Genomic DNA, 21,333 nt, shown 5'->3' with positions numbered 1-21,333 from the left:
TGGCCATTTTAACCCCAGTAGCGACACCTGATGGGAGAAATCTCTCTCTCTATTTAAGAGCTGCGCTCTTGTCGGTGGAGTAATCACCATTCCTCTCTTCTTCCCGCCAAAACCTTCACCTCCCGATACGACACGACCTGCACCGAAACCGACCGAACCGACCTGATGGGAGAAATAGGCAGTTTAAAATAAGCGGCTCAAAAACGCTAAGGAGGTTCTAACCCTCACATAGAACCTGTGTCCTGAGAATAGTTCTGGCAGAAAACTTTTGAAAGTGACATTTTGACGTCGGTGTTTTTGAAAACCTTTCACAGTACAACAAACATTGAAAATTGTTTGAAAATTTTAGTGTAATGAAAAAGATGTGGTGAAATTACCGAGTGTTTGCAAAGCGGTTGGGATAGTCACTAAATTGGTAGCTTGATCACAGTTGGGTATGGACATTGACCTTTGCACCTAGCGTATCATCATATCGTCCAAACCGTATCCGGCGACGGCGACTCCTAAATATCTATCCCGGGTCGTTGTTGTGGTGGGCTCTGATGTGGCTGGCGAAACCGAACTTCGACTTGAAGGTCCGGTCACACGGCACACAATAAAGCTGGCCTAACGAATTTTGTGTGTAGTTATAGGAGGGTTTCGGCCGAGTCTTCCGTATTTGGCGCTTTGCGTCGAGATCTTGTAAACGCTTTTCTTCAAATAAATTTACGCTATACATGAAAACCTCACGCCCTTAATATACACTGGGGTAGACAGAGCCACGAGTGGGAAAAATCTTTGCTACTTCCGGATTTTCGGAAAACGAAACATACAGATCGACGGGGAATCTTCACGGTTCAAAATAAGGTATTTATATTGAGAGAAAACTAAAAGGTTCCTCAAGAAGAAACAACTTAACAACGCCATCTATCGTGTTTTTGAGGAACGCCGATTGGAAAGTCCCTCATAGTGGTAATTATTTAAGTATGGCAATACTGTAACAATTTTTTTTCGGGCTTTTGTCTTATTTTAACCAGCACCCTATCGAAAGCTAATCACTCAGTGGTGCTAATTCGTGCAGAAGCCATCTAATTTTATTTTAAGTTATCATCATCATCATCTATTTAAGAGCCACACTCTTGTCGGTGCAGCATTTTCCATGCTACTTTTTTAGGAAAAAATAGGGCAGTGGTTTCCCTCTTGCCTTCCGCCCCGCACGCAAGTGGGATGGCGCCCAGAGTAAGTAGTAGTAGAGTTTTAAGTTTTATCTGTCATATTTTTATCCGTTGAAAAAGAAAGGGACGGGTAATCGACAGGCACAAAATTTATGGAATACACGTCAATTTTAAGCAGAAATCTAAAACAACCGTCTAAAAATTTTACATTAGCCAATAACCCGACAGAATTAAGTAGACAACACGTCAAACGGATTGCATACCAGCGAGATGCCCATTTTATTCGCACAGGTTATTCATTCATGTTAAAATTAACCCGTTGTCAACCATCCGTACCTTTTCGACAGATAAGAAAATGACGGGTATAACATAAAATAAAATTAGGAGGTGTCTGCAGGAATCGGGGCCAGTGTCTATTCACTTTTACTTTGAAGAACTTCTTTAAAATTTTCAGACGACACCAAAATCCTGGAGAACCGTTAGCGGCCGAATTGGGACCCTCCGGATTCGAACAGAGATGAACATATTGACAATGCTAGTGCCAAATCCAAAGAACTACTAGGAGACATGAAACAAAGCAAAGCTGTCAATGTTACCAATAGACAATTAGGTATGGAAACCATTTTTTAAAGGTATTTCTTCTCGTGTGGGTTGTAAGAATGACCAACCTCAACAACCTAGGTCCCAGGGTTGTGGAAACGCCATTATGACGTGACTTATCGTCAATTTGCTACAAATGGCAAGTTATTGAGGACAGAAGAGGCAAGATATTTGGACACTTCATAAGACACGACGAATTTATTCAAAACATTAGAGAAGAGACACATTGCACACATCTAGCAATCGTTAAAATAATGTATCAATATCGTTAATTTATTTTGTGTCTTCTACTAACAATAGGTTAAGACTGCATTTTTTACTAACAACTATGAATTGTAAATCTGAAAATAAATGATTATTATTATTATTATTATTCCTTATTCTATTTTACAAGTGTAACTACATCTACTAAGAATCTAAAAAAATAATCTGAATTTAGATAGAGTATGTACTTACCCATGGATCGGACACTTAATAAGACACGACGAATTTATTAAAAACATCATAGAAGGGAAGCTACAAGGAAAGAGAGGAAGGGGAAGTCCAAAAAGAGCTCACATGGAACAGATCAAAGAGATGATGAACGTCGTGTGTTATAAAGAAGTGAAAGAATTGGCCTTTGATAGACAAGAATGGAGAATGATACACCGACAAGAGCGTGGCGCTTAAATTAGTGATGAGTTTCCTGCCTGATCAGGGGCAGTCTAACCAGCTGTTTTTGTGAATTCAGGACCTCTAGATTGCGAGCCGCTCTAACCACTAGACCACGGAGGCCGTTGACTTAATATCAACGCTCTTGTCGGTGTAGCATTCTCCATCTTTCTCTATCCAAGGCGAAATTTTGACGTAATAAATAACGTCTCCTTCTATGAGCTCTTCTTGATCTTCCGTCACTTTTCTTTTTATCTGCCAAATGACAAATGAGGAGTGCTGAGGGCTCTCTCCCGGTACAAAATTTAACACAACAAGCCTAAGGGTGCCCAGTTGGGCGCGAACCTCGGCCCAGGAAGTTGTCTAAGGATATCATATTTGTAATAATTGTATATATTTTTTTTTGTTTTAGAATACCAATTGTTCGAGGGTGCTAGCAGCTTTGTCCACAAATGTCGACGCATGAACGATGTTGGTGTGCAGTACAACAGGAGTAAGGATAACATCTGTACCTGCAGGAAGCTATCCGGGATAAAAAGACACCATGAGACCAGGTTGGTTGGTTTTGTATACTCATAAGCACTCACCCGCGCTTGGGAAAACTCCGAAAGATGACCCGTGGATCGGAAGGCAAAGCCGTTGGTCTCGGCTACTACTTACTGATGTAAGTAGGCAATCATTACATGAGCCATGTCAGGGGCCTTAGGTGGCTCAATAATAACTCTGACACCAGGGTTGATGAGGTTGGTAATCCACCTCACAACCCACACGATAGAAGAAGGAAAACTCATAAAAAGAAACACAACAAGAGCTGCGGCATAGAATAAGGAATAATACTACGTATAGAACGGCAACTCCCCGCTCCCCACCAGCGGCTGAGCTAGGTTTACCCCCCCCCTCGTTCTTACTTAAGTCTTCAATCGTATGGCCGTCACACTGTGTAAAACGTGGTTGTTCGGGGAGTGGCTGCGGTTTCAGGTGCGTCCGAGTCAGATTTCCGTCATTCTTTATTGGTCCGGCCTACCAGCCCAAATACCTCCACCAACCCGTACTGGAGCAGCATAGTGGAGTTTGCTCCCCCTCCATTTCATTGAGGAAACATATTACTTATATATTTTACTTCTATTTCTTTCTTTCTTTCTTAAGAAGCAGGCGGCGTATCCCCAGGTACTTCAGCACGACCCCGCGTCAGATTTACACGTACCACAGCACCAGGTCGTTCACTGAGATCGGGGTGGGCAGCATCAAAGCTCTCCAGAAGAAAAAGGTGAAGAGGGTTTATCTGCCAGAGACTGATGACAGGGGAGTCGGCAGTTCCGTGCTCACCGGGGTCATAAACCGTAAGTATTTTTTCACGTGACTTATGGTAGATTTGCCGCAGATGGCATTTACTTGACCGGACAAATGGGGAGCGCTGAGTGCTCTCATCCGGTACAAAATTTAAGACAAGAGGCCTGAGGGTGCCCAACTGGCCGCGAACGTCGGCTCGGGGTGTCGTCTGAGAGGAAAAATATTTGAAAGAAGTAATCCACCCTGGTGGGTCAATATCGGCGTTCTGAAGTATTTGGCGTCGCGAGCTGATTGGCCGCCGCTATGGCTACCATAAATCGTAAGTGGTATAGATCGATATGCCGATAGACTTGTCTACTCAACAACTCTACTACAGATACCCACTACCACACCCTGGACAATAGGGTACTTGACTGGGACAAGGATAGATTATAAAATGCTAATGTAGAAATAGAAGTCAGTCTTAGATGATCAAAAATCAATCTCATTTTACTTTCCGACCTACTTTCGAATTTTATTCATGAATGAAGTAGCAATGAGTACGACGTTTGACCGCTTTTATTGATGACGTCACAGGACAGTATTTCCATACAAACTCCAAAGAAAATTTTCACTTTGACGTTTCGTAAGAAGTATCTCATTTTCTAAGGTGATGGTTTGACCAAACCATCACCTACATAAATGGGGCTTAAAGGAGTCGCCATACTGTGATGTGGTCACCCAGATCAAACCCATAGTGAACGAGTGCCCATATCTCACATAGTGAACGAGTGCCCTCTGCACCGGTTCCCAGGTGGTATAGCCGAGCTGCATTGTGTGACGGATGCGGGAGAGACTTGGTTAGGGGGACCTTCAGCTGGACATTTGATCCACGCAGGATATTTTATTTTTGTCTGCCATACGCCATAATAATAATTTGCTAAGGTCTAATAGCTTATCCAATTGACTGTCGAATGCGTGTTGACTGAGACTGTCTGTTGTTATAATCCTGTATTTCTTTTCCAGAATCGAGGCGTTTAATTCATGATCGAGGCGGTGGTGTACCCTATTCTTTCCATGAGAGAGGTGCTGGTATACCATTTTCTTTAGGTAAGTTTTTATTATTCTTCCTTTTTCTTATTTGGAAACGATGCTGTAAAATGTAACATACATACATAAACTTATGCCCGTATTCCCCGAAGGGGTGGGCAGAACTAGAAATAATCAAGAAACTATTTGCAGCCACTTTTGATACATAGTCCTAAGGTGGATAATGATAAACCGTATGATGATAGGGGATCAGCCTATCGCTCTTACAGATGATCCATCATGTTCGACAGGACGCTGTCCCTTTGTCGCCTTTTACGACATGCACGGAAAGATAGGCAGCTGAACGCATTCTATGAAATCAGAAATCAGAATCATTTATTCAACGAAATTATCATGGATAAATTTGTTGAAGGTCAACGTAAGATTTTTGAATTTACGTTATTTCGCAAGGTGTTATGGTTGAGGAGAATAAATGACAAGAAACTGCAACAGCAACACATCTTAAAAACCAATGAGGATATACATTACAAGTTATTTAATAACTAGAGGAACACATTCAATACCAGACATTTTTATCATTTAGGTAGTCATTAATCTTATAATAAGAAGTTTTTGTTTTTTCTATACTCCTAGTCCAGCAGAGGAGATAATAATGTTCTATTTCTATTATCTCTTTCTAAAGGGCGATCGCGATATTCCCGAGGGTTCAGCTACTTCGAAGAGAAGAAGACGTCATCAAAATGCGTCGGGGGTGTTCTCGAGAACACGGTGGAGTGTCTCGTCAGCGCCAAGATTTCACCAATCGTCAACACTCGCTCCGAGTCTACAAGTCCAGTAGACTTTATCTCTGAAGAGAAGAAGAAGAATGTAGAGATGGGAAGTAACACTGAAGGCAAGGAACTAGTGGCCACAACAACCCAGATCGAAACTCCAGTCAGTGTTAGTAAGGCTGTCATAGAAATACCAATTTTGGAAATCATCAAACCGATTATTAAATCCGCGCAGTCGTCGAAGAGGAGTACGCTGGACAGGAAGAGTACTTTGGAGAAGAAGAGTACGATTGAGAAGAAGAGTGTTCATGAAAAACAGAGCACTTTAGAGAAGAAAAGCCTTGAGAAGAAAAGTACTCTTGAGAAAAAGAGCATGTTGGAAAAGAAAAGTACTTTGGAAAAGAAGAGTAATTTGGAAAAGAAGAGTACGTTGGAAAAGAAGAGTATATTATCGAAAAAGAGCGTCATATCTATTGATAGAAGGAGTAATATGGAGAAGAAGAGTTTCTCATCAGACTCGTTAATCCAACACGTACATAACCTGGAGAATCCTAGCGAATATAAACCGACATCAATCGATCCTATGGAGAACAAATTGGAAAGAGAATATTTAAAAATGTTTGTTTCCAAAAGCAAAGAGGCGAAGCAAGAGGTAACTACTTCCTTCTTTGATTTAAGTAATTTATTTGTGGCCGTCCAAACTAGTTGACTATCTAGTTCCACCCACATGCAACAGATGGCGCTACCATTCAATAATGCAGTCCTGAAACGCGCTATCGAAGTTTACACAGCGTGACGCATAAATACAACTTCGTCGTCGTTTTCGATCGTCGATCACTAGTCACGCTATAGTCGCTTATGTATGTTATGTATTATTTCTGCGTGCATTTTGTATTATGTAATGTATCGTTTCTGTTTCTATGGCAAAAACGTAATGTTTCATTTGGCCTTTTAGGTTGTTTCAGAAAAACCTATTCCAGAGAAGAGCACTTCGTTATTTCGCCGCAGATTCACAGCCCTCCGCCGGTCTTTAGGCAAGAAAGACTCGAAGAACATGGCATCGGTCAGGTCTTCTAGTGACGCGAGCGTGCCTAGCGTAAGGGACGTGTCTATCACTTCTGATCCTCCATCTTTGGAAGGACGGTCTTATTCTAACACATTCCCGTCTCAAGATCCGATTACGACAGGAATGGCGAAGCCGATTGACGGTATGATTTTTAAGAAGTCATATTCGGGTAAGAAGAAGACAGGTAGCTTCAGTTCAGCCTGGTCCAGGGCAAATACTATAGATAGTGAATATGCTACAGGCGTTAAAGGCATGTTCAAACTATGGGGCAAGAAATTTAACCTAGACGAAAGTGGGTACAGAAAAGACTCACCCAACAGTTCCATAGAAGATACTAACTCTCCGAGGACAGAAGATATTGAGATAATCCTACCTGAACCTGAGATAGCGAAGATAGTGATTACTTCGCCAGAGAAGAGTAGTGTAAAATCAGATGATAAAAGCAGTAAGACAGAGAAGGAAAAAGAGAAGGATAAGATCAAAGATAAAGATAGAAACAAAGATAAAGATAGAGACAAGGACAAAGACTCGTCTTTGTCCTCAAAGAAAGAAGGAAAGAAGTTTTTCTTCTTCAAGAAGAAACAGCCAAAAGAAAAGCAACCTCCGCCTACTAAACCTCCGAGCTACAAAACCAAGAAGAACATAACAACGGGACGCTGTGAATTGAGGGATGGTCTCACAATAAAGATCGGCCCGCCAGCTGCTCCCGAGCCGGCCCCTAAAAAGTCCCTAATTAACCAAATTACAGACAATTATGAAATGCTGCGAGCAAATTGGCTGATGAAGTACTTAAGGACGCCAACGGATTCCAGAAAGAGCGTTCAGATAAGATGGAACAACAAAACTTACACGACAAGCAGTAGTACAGTGTTCGAGCTGATGGACATGTACAAAACCAACCACATCGTACTAAGATCTCAGAGCGATACGTCCACAGGAGAATCGTCATCATACTACAGAGAACATAATAAGAAAAATGTGAATTTCGTCCAACACGTACAAGCTTGGATGGTGCCTAACATAATACCCGACCGTCCGCCACCCGTCGTCCTGCGATCTTCGACGAGCAAATATAAAAACGATGGCAAAAACATCGAAGTAACGATTTCAAATCAAAAATGGTTCATTGACAAATCTAAGCCGTTCTCGCATAAGATCCTTGTCGTCTTACATTCAAGCAACTTTGCTAAACTCCAGAATCCCAGAAAGAGTTCTGATTACGTGAGGATTCCTAAAGATTTTTTCTTTGATACGAGCAGCGATGAATCTCCTCCCGCGCAGACTAGTGATGAGGAAGTTTATAAAATTGTTGAATACGAAACATCTAAATCTAGTACGGACTTTAGAATAGTCTCCAAATACTTACAGACTGGTTGCGAGCCTCAAGACATAGAAGTGACTATTAGTGTCAAAGATGCATACCAAGAATCTAAGATCTTGGAAACTATGATAAAGAAGCCTCCAACGCACAGAGATGTTGTTACACAAGGCAGCAACGTGTACGTACCTAAGATGTGCGACGTCATCGGTGTTGGGATCATAACTCCATGGGATGTTAGAAAACCGAAGTAAGTATCGATATCAATTTTAAAGGTGTTAACCCTGACGTCAGGGTTGATGAGATTGGTATCCCACCTCACAACCCACACGATAAGAAAGAGAAGGGCGTTGGAACCTTCGCTCGGTGACAATAGATGGCGTAAGGGTTACACTTACGCCATCTATTGCCGCCGAGCGAAGGTTTCAACACCCGTAAGTAAATCAGAGTTATAATGCATATACGAGGAGCTCGGTGGCGCAGCGGTAAACGCGCTCGGTTTGCGATTGTTGAAGTTAAGCAACTTTCGCAAAGGCCGGTCATAGGATGGGTGACCACAAAAAAAAAAGTTTTCATCTCGAGCTCCTCCGTGCTTCGGAAGGCACGTTAAGCCGTTGGTCCCGGCTGCATTAGCAGTCGTTAATAACCTTCAATCCGCACTGGGCCCGCGTGATGGTTTAAGGCCCGATCTCCCTATCCATCCATAGGGAAGGCCCGTGCCCCAGCAGTGGGGACGTTAATGGGCTGATGAGGAAGGAATGAGGAAGGATACGTGCTCAGTAGTGGGACATATCTATTTGTCCAAGCCTCGGTAGGAGTAAGACTTGAAATACAACATTAGTTAAGTACTTCGAATCCCGGACTTGTATCAATCAGTTATTAATTTAGCTTAAGTGCTGGGTGGTTAAAAAGGCCACATTGAAGCAATCCATCTAAAAAAGAAATATTGCAATTTGACATTTACGCATTTCTTGCTTTGCACTCGCTGCACTCGGACGTGTTTTGTGTTCTGCAGTTGCTATTTTAATTTTAATTTAAATATTTTATTTTCATAATCGTCAATTTATCGAAGATTTATTTCTCTGTTGTTTCTTTATTTTATGTAGATTGTCGACCTTTGTAGCGTTAATAAAGTAGCATGTTGTGATTGCCTATAATTGGACGAGCACTAGTCCAGTATTTGTAAATAGGTTAAGTTACATGTAAAAGTGTTTTTGTCTGTTGGCAAACCTAATAAAATAAATAAATAAGTGTCAATGCAAACAAATGTCAAATAGCAATATTGCTTTCTCCATTTAAACCCCCCAGTTTTTACTAACACAGTTGGCCCGACCGTTATAGACGGCGATACGGCACACGTATCACATTGGTCTAACCAAAAGCTCGGTGATGTGAATTCGTTCATCTTGTGATGGATGTAATAAACCAGATTGCGTTCATCTGCTTATCTTTCTGTGTTTATCGTAAACACCGACTGAAGGCTAAGTTTTGAATAGGTGGACGGTGGGACGATCACTTGTCATCATGGTCGTTTCTCTTAGGACGTCGCATGAAAAATGACTCCAAGTTTTCTTGTAATTATTTGTCGCACTACTCACTCCAATAGGCAGGCCTAAGTTTATGTTTGTGTCTATATGTGTGTATGTATGTGGGTAGTTCATTTATGTTGTATAATATTCTTGCAGCCTGAGGGTCCTAGAATATCTCACAGACGACGAATCCAGTCGAAGTTTCAGAGTGAAGAAGCAATGCGATTTCGCCGAAAGTTACCTTCAGGATTATTACAAAAACATGGATCTATTTTCATGGTGTTACAGTGATTCGCATCTAAGTTGCTGCACAGAAGCGGACTCCCGGAATAACAACGGAGACGCTTCTAAGTCCTGCCCCAACATTTACGACGACTACCTAACCATGGTGTCTTCTGGTGGAGCATCCTGCTGTAACGAAGCAGCTGAAGAACCGAAAGGGGGTTTCCTTAAAACCAAAAAGACCGAACCTAACTACTACAGAATTCTACCCAAAGACTCGTTGGAAGTCTTCAAGAAAAGAAAAGTTTATGCCATCGAGAAGTCTAGGTGGGTCGAAGACTGTTGCCAACCAGTTTCTATTCCCAGTAATGACGACAGAGGAGTCCAAAGCAATTGGAGCTCACATAAACCTCCGAAGGAAAGACCGTACCCGAGGAAGGAAGACCAGAATGTCTCAGGAATTCTGATCTTCGGAGGGTGCAGAAGAGACACTCCTGGGCCTAAAAACTTGAGACTCAAGCCGGAACCGAGCGAGATTCCTTACCTAATCCAAAAACCAGAGTTTCCCGAAGAACCGGATTATCCTAAACAAGAAATAAGCGTCAGAAGATGGTCATTAAAAAACCCGTTTAGCAAACAAGAGTCGCCAAAAATGAGTCCTATGATCTATAATGACTCGTATACTAGCCCGAGAGACAGCCCGCACCTGTCGCCTACACTAAGGCGCTCCCCACCTACTTCGAAGAAGGGTCCTAAAACTGAGGAGAAACTCAGTCCGTGTATGAAACGAAATTGTCCGAACCACGAGTCTTGCGAGATTATGAACTTGTGCCCGCCACCGAAGAATAATAAGATGGAACAAGAATGCTCACCGCCGATGGATAGAAGCGAAACAACTAGAGAGGATCTGTGTGCCGACTCAAACAAAGGTCGTACAAAGATTCCATCTCATTTCTGTCAAACGCCAGCGGAGCCGATCGGTAAGCCGAAGGACTCAAAGGACTCATGTGAAAAACCAGACCCTTGTGACAAACCTTGCGATAAGCCAAAAGACGCATTTGCTAAACTAAAAGAGACTCTATGTAAAACACAAGAAGATCCTTGCGATAAACCAAAAGACCCATGTGATAAGCCAAAAGACCCTTGTGATAAACCAAAAGACACATGTGATAAACCAAAAGACCCTTGTGATACACCAAAAGACTCTTGTGACAAATCAAAAGACGCTTGTGATAAACCAAAAGACCCTTGTGATAAACCAAAAGATCCTTGCGAAAAACCAAAAGAATGTTGCAAGACATCAAAGGAGTCTTGCAAAAAACCCAAAGATCCATGTTGCAAACCAAAAGACCCGTGTGATAAACCGAAAAGCCCATGTGATAGTCCTAAGGACTCTTCATGTTCTGAAAATTCTAAAAATACCTGTGATGAACCGAAAGAAAATTGTCCAAAGGATCCATGTGACAAACCGAAGGATCCATGTGACGAGCCAGACCCGTGCGATTCAGCAAAGGACTCCTGCGCTTCATCAAAAGATTCATGCGGAGAACCTGATCCTTGTGAGAAAAAAGTTCCGTGTGGTGATGCACCCAAAAAACCAGATTCATGTGAGAGTTTCCCGGTGAATAATTGTGAACCTGACCCATGTAAAAAACCAGACCCTTGTGAAAAACCAAGCCCATGTAATAAGCCAGACCCATGTTGTCCAAATCCGTGTAAAAAACCGGACCCGTGTAATAAACCAGACCCATGTCTAAAAGAAAGTGCAATTACAAAAATTAAACATGGCTTAAGTGACTTATTATGCGACATACCATGTACAGATGAAGAACCCTGTGATAAACCAGACCCGTGTAAAAAACCAGACCCATGTTGTCGTGATAAACCAGACCCATGTAAAAAGCCGGATCCATGTGAAAAACCGGACCCATCTAAAAAGCCGGACCCTTGTGAAAAACCGGACCCATGTAAAAAGCCGGACCCTTGTGAAAAACCGGACCCATGTCCAGATCCTTGTAAAAAACCGGACCCATGTCCGGATCCCTGTGAAAAACCCGACCCGTGTAAAAAGGAAAACCCATGTGAAAAACCCGACCCGTGTAAAAAACCGGACCCATGTGAAAAACCCGACCCGTGTAAAAAACCGGACCCATGCGAAAAACCCGACCCGTGTAAAAAACCGGATCCATGTGAAAAACCAGACCCGTGTAAAAAAGAGGATCCATGTGAGAAACCAGAACCTTGTAAAAAACCAAGTCCGAGCAAAAAGCTGAGTCTACGTAAAAAATCAGACCCATGTAAAAAAGAGGATCCATGTGAAAAACCAGACCCATGTCCTGATCCTTGTGCAAAGGATCCCTGTGAAAGCCCAAATCCATACGCCCACATTCCACCCTGCAACCCTGACCCTTGCCCGAAACCCGACCCCTGTCCTAAACCCGACTCCTGTGCCAAACCCGACCCCTGTGCCAAATCTGACCCCTGTCCTAAACCCGACCCTTGTCCTAAACCCGACCCCTGTGCCAAACCCGACCCCTGTGCCAAACCCGACCCCTGTCCGAAACCAGACTCCTGTGCCAAACCCGACCCCTGTCCTAAACCAGACCCCTGTGCCAAACCCGACCCCTGTCCTAAACCAGACCCCTGTGCCAAACCCGACCCCTGTCCTAAACCCGACCCCTGTGCCAAACCCGACCCCTGTCCTAAAACCGACCCCTGTCCTAAACCCGACCCCTGTGCCAAACCCGACCCCTGTCCTATACCCGACCCCTGTGCCAAACCCGACCCCTGTGCCAAACCCGACCCCTGTGCCAAACCCGACCCCTGTGCCAAACCCGACCCCTGTGCCAAACCCGACCCCTGTCCTAAACCCGACCCCTGTCCTAAACCCGACCCCTGTACCAAACCTGATTGTGCAAGCAAGGGCAACAGATGGTCATCCCTTAGAAACGCATTCAAAAGTCCACAACGAAAATGCACTATGCCCGAAGACGCAGGCCAATGCAGCCCGGAATGCAGTAGAAAAAAATGTACACCACCTGAAACGCAGAGAAGCTGCGTGTCTGAAGGAGCCAACCAAAATCCGCAAGGAAAATGCGGTTTGGGAAGTCACAAGTCTTGCCCGGGACCTCCAAAAAAACCGTGCGGAGCGTGTGCAGAATCGGAGTCGTACAGACGACAACACCAGAATCCTTGCGGCCAAGCAACGCAATTTAATCCTTCCGCGCCGTTACCACAGAGTCCTTGTGTGCAATCACAATCTGAGTCAAATACCTGTTGCCAATCACCGACGTGTGGGGTGCCACCGCCTCCCTGTGGACAATCTCCCTCTGGTGGTATCCGTCTGAATAAAAGTCCGTCTGGTGGTATGCCGCCACCAAATCCATGTACAAAACAAAATCCATGTCAGTCAGACTCGTGCACTAACCGCCGAAGCCCGAGACGTGTTACAATTTCTCCGAAGCCCAGTCCACCGCCTCTCTGTAAAAAATCGTCGTTAAAGAACACAAGTTGTACGTCTCCGGGGCCTAAAAAATCTGCCTCTTTCGCCAGACTCACGAAATCTTGTTCACAAACTAGCGTGAAGATGCCTCCATCGCCACCGCCAGAGCGTGTTTGCCCACCCAAAGTTCAGGCCAAGAAATGCACTAAAGACTGCAACACCCCTCCGTGCAAGAAATATTCCAAGCACAATGAAGACAAGTGCAAATCAAAAGAGAGTTTACCTACCTGCACAAGCACAGGGAAGTCAAAAGACTCATGTCCTCAGACTTGTAAATCCCAACTAAGCAAAAGCAGAGCCAAATTATTATTGGGTAGTGACGGCACATGTCCTAAAAACTCTGACATAGTCGTTCCGAGACCAAATATTATAAAGCAACCGTTTCCGAGTACAAAATGTCCACCAGAGAAACATTCGATTGAATGTCCAAAAACATGCCCGAACAAAATGTCAGGGATACATCTAAGGCAGTTGCCTTACAATACGAGAAGTGCTGATAGAGGTGAGCCTAACATTATTAGGTTGAGTTCTAAGGAACAAATTACTATAAGAATGAGACAGGAGAATCCTAGCACTGACGAGATTAGAGGCGACCGCTTCAAGATTGAGGACGACGACGGGCGTACAGTTGTCGAGAGGCGAGACTATCGAGCCAAGCCAGGTGGAAAAAACTGCGGTAAAGAGGCCAGCAATCAATCCATATGCTCACCTGTTTTAGAAACTATTTACAAAGATTCCGGCAACAGGGTTCCTCCCCCGTTCACTGTCAACGAAGCTTCAGTAGAGAGAGAGAAAGAATTGTCCAAAAGTAAGAGCGATACAAGTGTTGCGAATATTATTGAGATTAATTTTAAACTAAGAGTGCAACAGGGAGATAAAACCACTGAAATCAACATAGGAAACGACGATGAAAGACATACTAAGCGCGCGATGAACAAAAGTCGCGATAACGAAGAAAAAGAAGTATTCGTATTGAAAAACGATGCTTCTGTCGAAGAAATTAACCCAAAAAGCGATTTGAACATACGCATTTTAATAAAGAATTACAAACCTAAATCCGAACCGAAAAAGATGAAAACTGTAGACGAGTTTTCTAAACAAATTTCAAGAAAGTTTAATTCTGTTTCTACTGGTTACAGCACTGACTTTAAGGATGAAACGCCTGATACTGTGTTCTCTATACACAGAGCCACTATCGATCTAACTACGTCTGGTGACGAGAAGGTTTTATTAGCAAAAAGCGTAACAACACGAAAGTCCATGGAAAAGGCCAGTTCAAAGAAATCCAATCGCGAAGAAGTGATTTACCATAGATCAATACTTGCCACGGAGGAAACAAAACTAGGTTCTGAGAACAGCGTGATCGCGCCACGATCCAAAACGTTGATTAAATTCAATAAAGAAGTGAAGTCACAAGAAATTCGGTCACCAGAATCGATGGATAAATCATTATCAAAAGACAATACGATAGATAGAATGAGATCAATAGATCTAATGCCTACGCAATTCGAAGAGATGAGAATTACAGAAGACATCGTAAATAGATTGATAACTAAAACTATAGAGAAGCCTAGCAACGAAACGAAGACGGAAGGAATGAAACTAGAAGCACCGACGGAGAAAATTTCCTTAAGAGGGAGCCCACGTAAGACAAATGCATCAAACGATCTCATTGTGAGATCTGCCGGTGACATAAAAGCACCATCCTTGATCATCCCATCGAAATCTAAAGCTATAGTTGAGTTTGACGAGCAACTATCCGTACCAACTGAACCCCAAGAGGAAATTAATTCGATGGAAATTAGATCCTTTGGCATGCAGTCTCCTGCAGTTGGGTCAGCTGTCGTGGAACCCGAAAACGTAAAATATCCGGTAGTAAGACAAGACATGGAAATTGAAAAATATGGTGAGAAGGTTGCGCGTCCGGAGGTGATAGCTTTGGAGATGAAGCCACAAGAGATAAGATCTATAATGGTTAAACCGCGAGAAATGAAATCCCACGAGGGATTGTTTCAGGAGACTAAACTGCCACAGATGTATTCCCACGAAAACCGGACAGAAGACGAGAAACCTACAGAAATGCGATCCTGGGACAGGCAGTCTCGGGACATACAACCTCCAAAGATTTCACAGGAGATAAGGCCTCAGGAAGATACAGTTGAGGAGTTAAAATCTGTGGAGCACAAATCTCCAGAGATTAGATCTTGGGAGCGCAGATCTCCGGAAATGAGATCTTTGGATCGCCAATCTCTAGATACGAGATCGCAGGAGCGCCAAACTTCGGAATTAATATCACAAGAGCGCATATCTTCGGAAATAAGGTGTTTGGAGCGCAAGTCTCCAGAGGCGAGATCTTTGGACTGTAAATCAGAGACCAAATCTCAGGAAAGAAGATCACAGGAGTTAAAACTGCCAGAGATTATTTGTGAGGAGCTGTCCTCTCAACAGGTTAAAATTCAGGATACGAATTATTTGCCTTCCTCTCAGCACGATATACAACAACCACAGACTTCTACCCATCAAGACAGGACATTTTCACAAGTATGCTCTCACCAAGAACTAGAACCACAGATTACTTCGCGGCAGGAAATAGAGTCTGCCCTATATGCCTTGCACCAAGAAAAGACCCCTTCACAGACGACACAACTAGATCATTCGTCGAAGGTTCTCTCCCAACAGGAAATAAAATCTCAACAGATTTCATCACAACAATTAAAGTCATCAGAAATTAGGTCACAAGACATGCAACCACCCGCGTCAACACGCATGCTCACTCAGTTAGATGTAAATATCCAGGAGTTAAAGGTAAAGGAGATGCAAATTCTGGAAAACGAAATTCAACAGCCTCAAGATGTAAAATCTCGACAGATTTCCTCTCAAGGCCTGAAATCTCGACAGCTCTCCTCTCAAGAAGTTAAATCTCACCACGTTTCCTCTCAACAAATCGAAAGTCAGGATAATGGAACTCAAGAGATACAACCACAGCTAATAACAGCACTACAAGCCATCTCTCAACTGGAGTTGGAACCACCGCAGTTGTCCTCTAAAAAAGAGATGCAACCAGACATTTCTGACCAACAGGAGATGAACTTGTTACCGGGGTCATCTCAAGACATCAAATCTCAAGATATTCAACCTCAGGAGGTTGAGATCAAGTTTGACGAGCTCAAATTTCAGGAAATTAGGTCCTTAGTGGTTAAATCCCTCGACACTAAACCTACAGATACAGCTCAGCATAAACTTAGAGAAACAAAGTCTTTCAAAGACTTTATTTATAGACATGATAAACCTCGCAATTTAATTATTGAAGCAGAGAAATCCGAAGAAGTTAAACCAGACGAGACTAAATCCCCAGCAGTCAAATCTTTAGAGATTAAAGCAGAAGACATTAAACTTCAGGAAGAAATTGAAAACGCCGTAGTGGAAGTAGTATCTCCTAATAAAATAATAATAGAAGAGCATGTCACAGTCGAAGATAGTAAAAAATCTTCCGAAAAAAGTTTGCCTATCCCAAAAGCTTACGCGCAAGTTACAAGTAGTAAACCTACGATACCTGAAGAAGAACCTGGCGTCAGTGGAATAAATGTCATAAAAGAAAATTCTAGTGAAGAAATAGCAGCGCAACGAGACACAAATACAAAGTTCAGAGTAAACTCTCAACCAACAATACAAAGATACAGTAGATCAGAGGAACTTACAACAGATGTGGGGAGTGATGAGAAAGTTTCCAGCAAAGAGGCAATTGAGGACAAGTACAAATCCGGAACACGATCATCTGTTACCGACACTGACGAGGCTTATGACCCCGACACTTATCCAGATACAAGTTACTGTACCAACAAAACTAGCGACGAACCTACTGATTTAGGAACTAAAACGAGCGATGAAAGATATACAGATTATAAAACCAGTGATGTAGCCACCGATCCTGACACCGATTTCAATACAAAATCAAACGAAGCTGTGTTGACGGTCGAAAAAATACCATACGACGATTTGTGTATAGAACTAAAGAAATCAAGAAAGGACGAAAAGAAACAGATGCTAAAACAGGTATTTGAACACTCAAACTACTTGAATAAACCAAAAACGAAGAATCGCATACAGATGCTGAAGGATATTTTGAAGTCGATTTTGGCGTCTGATAGCGAGCCGGACGAGAGTGAGGCGTTGCACGAGATTCAAGTGAACGAAAACGATTTGACTAAAGAAGTGAAACACTACGACACTAATAAATCTACCTTCTACAAAGCATCGGAGAGTTTGAACAACTTTTACGAAGATGGAAGCTTAGTGATATCACATACAAGCAAGCCCATCTACCCAACACTGGATAACAACAGTGATGCGAGTGAGAAAGAATCAGATGAAACGTCAGATGACGATGCTAAAAAGAAGACGTATAAAGGCTGTCTGTGCAGTACTTTTGCTCAAAGACTCAATCTGGAACCTTTAAACACTTGCGGATGTCGATGCAGGAAGGTAGAGAAGAATGACCAAAATATCAGCTGCAACTTGAAAAGTTATTCAGATTTTATGAAGGATAGCGTCGAATACGTCGACGTGGAAACACAGAATTCCAAATACAAAAGTAGTATGCATTGTACCACTCTCTCCATAGAAAGTAACGTAACTTCTCTAGTATCCAAACCACAGGAGGAAGAAGAACCCGTTGGTAGGCAAGTTCAAGAGACGCCGTTTAAAAGCAAAATGTCAGCGGAACTATTCAGTCGTAGCCACTTGAAGGAATGTGAAATAAGAAATGTTAACACAATAAAAAGATTGGGCATCTCAAAAGACGATAAAATATTCTTCATAGAATCCAATTGTGCAAGATCAGATAACAAAGATCAGAGTATGGAAACGGAAAGGAAGCGAAATAAACCGAAATTTATGAACAGTGCTGATGTTCTACAAATGTATGAAACGAAGAAAGCGGTTTTGGAGATTTACACGGAAAAGACGGTGACAGAGGAAGGGGAACGCTTGGTGGCGAAACTGCCAAAATTTGTGTACGATAGAGAGAATGAATTGTATGAAAATTATGAAGAAATTACCAAGAAGACTTACAAGAAATCGGAATGTAAATCTAATTTTGTCGTAATGGCTATTACTAGATAAAATTTATTGTCGATTGATTGCCGATTTATTTGTATATTTGGCTGGGGTAATTGGGAATTCTTGTAAATGTCAGTTTTAAGTGTTTGTATCATAATCTGGTATTCAGGGAAATATACATTTGTTTATAATTTCCGCTACTGGTTTTATTAATCGCAGGAGTTGATAGTATAAACTTTATAACCCTGTCACATTAACTTTTTTGACAAATTCAACTATATCACTAACTATACATTGTTTATGTGCTTTAATTATATCACTATTTTGACAAATTAAACCGTAAGTCAAATGTTATAGTGCGACAGGGTTCTAAAATAGGTACATGATATTGCTAATGACTGTACATAACCATAAACCATAAACTGCCTATAACTGCCCATCTGATAAAGATGTAAAGGCCTGAGATGAAACTGCCTATATACGTCCCACTGCTGGGCACAGGCCTCCCCTCAATCAACCGGAGGGGGTATGGAGCATACTCCACCACGCTGCTCCACTGCGGGTGTGCGGGTGTGGGGAGCGATGACTGTACATATTTATTATAAATAATTTTCTTCCTCTGTCCACTGTCGCGGAGACGCCATGGGGGGTTGGTGACGTCATGGGGGTATGGTGACGTCAGAGGGGCATGATGAGACACTAATACCCCATCGTCACTAAAAATACAATTATACAAATCATTTTACTGACACTTTATTTCACACTGGTGTAAAAAAATATAAAAAATAAATAAAAAATATTATGGCCTCGATTCCAGTAAACACCGTCTAATTTTATTTGGTTCTCTATCTTTATTTAAGAGCTGCGCTCTTGTCGGTGGAGAAATCGCCATTCCTCTCTTCTTCCAGCCAAAACCTTCCTTTATTTTGGTATACTTACCTGTTACTTTCTTATCCGCAAAAAAAGAAAGGGACGGATGATTATCACTTGTAAAATAAACAAGTGAATGAATGAATAACCCGATGAAACAAATAGGCATCTCGCTGGTATGCAACACGTTTGACGTGTGCTGTCAACTTAATTTCGTCGGGTTTTTGGCCAATGTACAAAGAGGGGGAAGTTTTTTCTGTCTAAAATTGACGTGTGTTCAATACATTTAATGCCTGTCGATTATCCGTCCCTTTCCTTTTCGGTGGATAAGAAAATGACAGATACAACTTAAAATAACATTAGATGATGTGTACTGGAATCAGCAGCTACATTAATTTACTTCTAATAAAATAAATAAGATCACAATAATAGGCTACTTTCCAACTAGTCAAATCAGTTACATTTTACTAAACGTCAAAACACGAAATTACTATGGAATTTGTATGAAAAAGCACACTGTGACGTCATAGAAAAACGTGATAAAATGTCGTACTTATTATTACGTTTTTCTTAATTAATATTCATAAATAAGTTAAATACTTATAAAAAAAGAAACAGTGTTACTACAAAACAAAGACTAAAAGATAAACTATGTTTAAAATATAATCCGTATAATGAAAGAAGTCCCGAATAGAATTATTACGACTTGTCAATTTAGTTTCATTAAAATCCGCCGACTTTTTTCGTGGCGCGAAATACTATTTCAAACCTAGTTTATTTTTAGTTTGTGTTTTGTAGTAACACTGTATATGTTTATTGTTAGGTTTAGATCTGTCTTTGTTTAGTAATCAGAATTTCATAATTTATCTTTGACCTAGGACTACCCAATTTCAATTGTCTAATAATAATAAAGTAGATATAATCAAGACCTCAATAACTACTGATTTAGGTACAAAAAGAGGGGTGACTTTCAAATTATTTTTATGATATTACGGAAAAAATAATATGTATTATTTATTACATTTACTTATTAAAAAAACTTTCACAAAGCCAAACACGCACTTCACGTCTGTATCCCTTTTGGAGTGGACAGAGCCAGTCTCCAATAAGATAACAAAAAATAATTTGATAAATAATGGCCCCGATTCCTGCGGACACCTCCTAATTTTACTTTAAGTTATACCTGTCATTTTCTTACCCGCCGAAAAGGAAAGGGACGGATAATTGACAGCTCTTAATTTTAGGAAGAATGAGTAAATGAATGGATAACCCGGGCGAATCAAAATAGTATCTCGATGGTATGCAAACCATTTGACGTGTGCGCTCAACATAATTATGTCGGGTTATTGGCCAATGTAAAATTTTAGATTTGTCCTTAAAATTGACGTGTGTTCCATAAATTTTATGCTTGTCGATTACCCGTCCCTTTCCTTTTCGCCGGATAAGAAAATGACAGATATAAATTAAAATAAAATTAGATGGTGTTTACAGGAATTAGCACCAGTAAATGCCTAAATAGGAAAATAATTTTCAAATGCAACACCGGTCAAGGGCGAGTCGGGCACGCGTACCGAGTGTTCTGTGATACCAAATAAAAGTTTTTTTTGTTTATTCAGGATTCCTAGCAAAAACCCGACTCTAGGCTGGTTCTGTACGTATTACCGAGTTTTTAAGATAGAAATTATACCATTTTTCAAAATAAAAATATACCTAAAAATAAATCTCCTTTGGTATAGCCGGAAACTCTCTTCCACACCTCTGTGGTTATAATCTCGTCTGCAAAAAGAAAAATAAATAAAATTGATTATTTTTTTTTATAAAAAAATTGCATTGAATGATTTTATTAAAAAATAATATTATATTTGAAATAAAACCTGTATTAAAACAACATAAAATGTTTCACGGAATAATTTGTTGTTTTTACATGTTTTAGGATAATGACCACCCGGCACCAGAGAAAAAAAACATAAAAAATGCACCACTCTAGGACGAATAAATATCTTTCATTATTTATTTATTTATCAAAACACAAATTACAGCGACAAATAACACAAAGCAGATGTACACAATTACAAATAATTATATATTTTACTTACTTTCACACTTAATGATTAGCACATGGTGAAATTATGTGAAAAAACAATAACAAAATTGTGCTGTGCGAAATTTTTTACAACAAAAAATGTGATTTTTGTGTAAAACAAAAATAATTATATAAATTAAAATAACATAACATAGCATCGCGGTGGTATCCCAAAGGAGCAGGTTGAGGCT

The 21,333-nt window shown here is 41.3% G+C and overlaps 1 protein-coding gene across 1 annotated transcript in view; it reads right to left on the bottom strand.

Moving 5' to 3' along the window:
- Positions 1 to 18,962: 18,962 nt before the first annotated feature.
- LOC126378351 (phosphatidylinositol 4-phosphate 5-kinase type-1 alpha) overlaps positions 18,963 to 21,333 on the bottom strand; it is an 80,134-nt gene continuing 77,763 nt past the window's right edge. The window contains exon 18 of the mRNA XM_050026625.1: positions 18,963 to 20,835. Within this exon, the coding sequence (XP_049882582.1) occupies positions 20,824 to 20,835 (12 nt within the window). The 3' untranslated portion in view covers positions 18,963 to 20,823. The remainder of the gene's footprint in view (positions 20,836 to 21,333) is intronic.

Source organism: Pectinophora gossypiella, chromosome 26, assembly GCF_024362695.1.
Source record: "Pectinophora gossypiella chromosome 26, ilPecGoss1.1, whole genome shotgun sequence".
Taxonomy (NCBI): domain Eukaryota; kingdom Metazoa; phylum Arthropoda; class Insecta; order Lepidoptera; family Gelechiidae; genus Pectinophora; species Pectinophora gossypiella.
The sequence above is the reverse complement of the archived record's forward strand: the minus strand, read 5'-3'. Positions and strand labels throughout refer to the sequence as shown.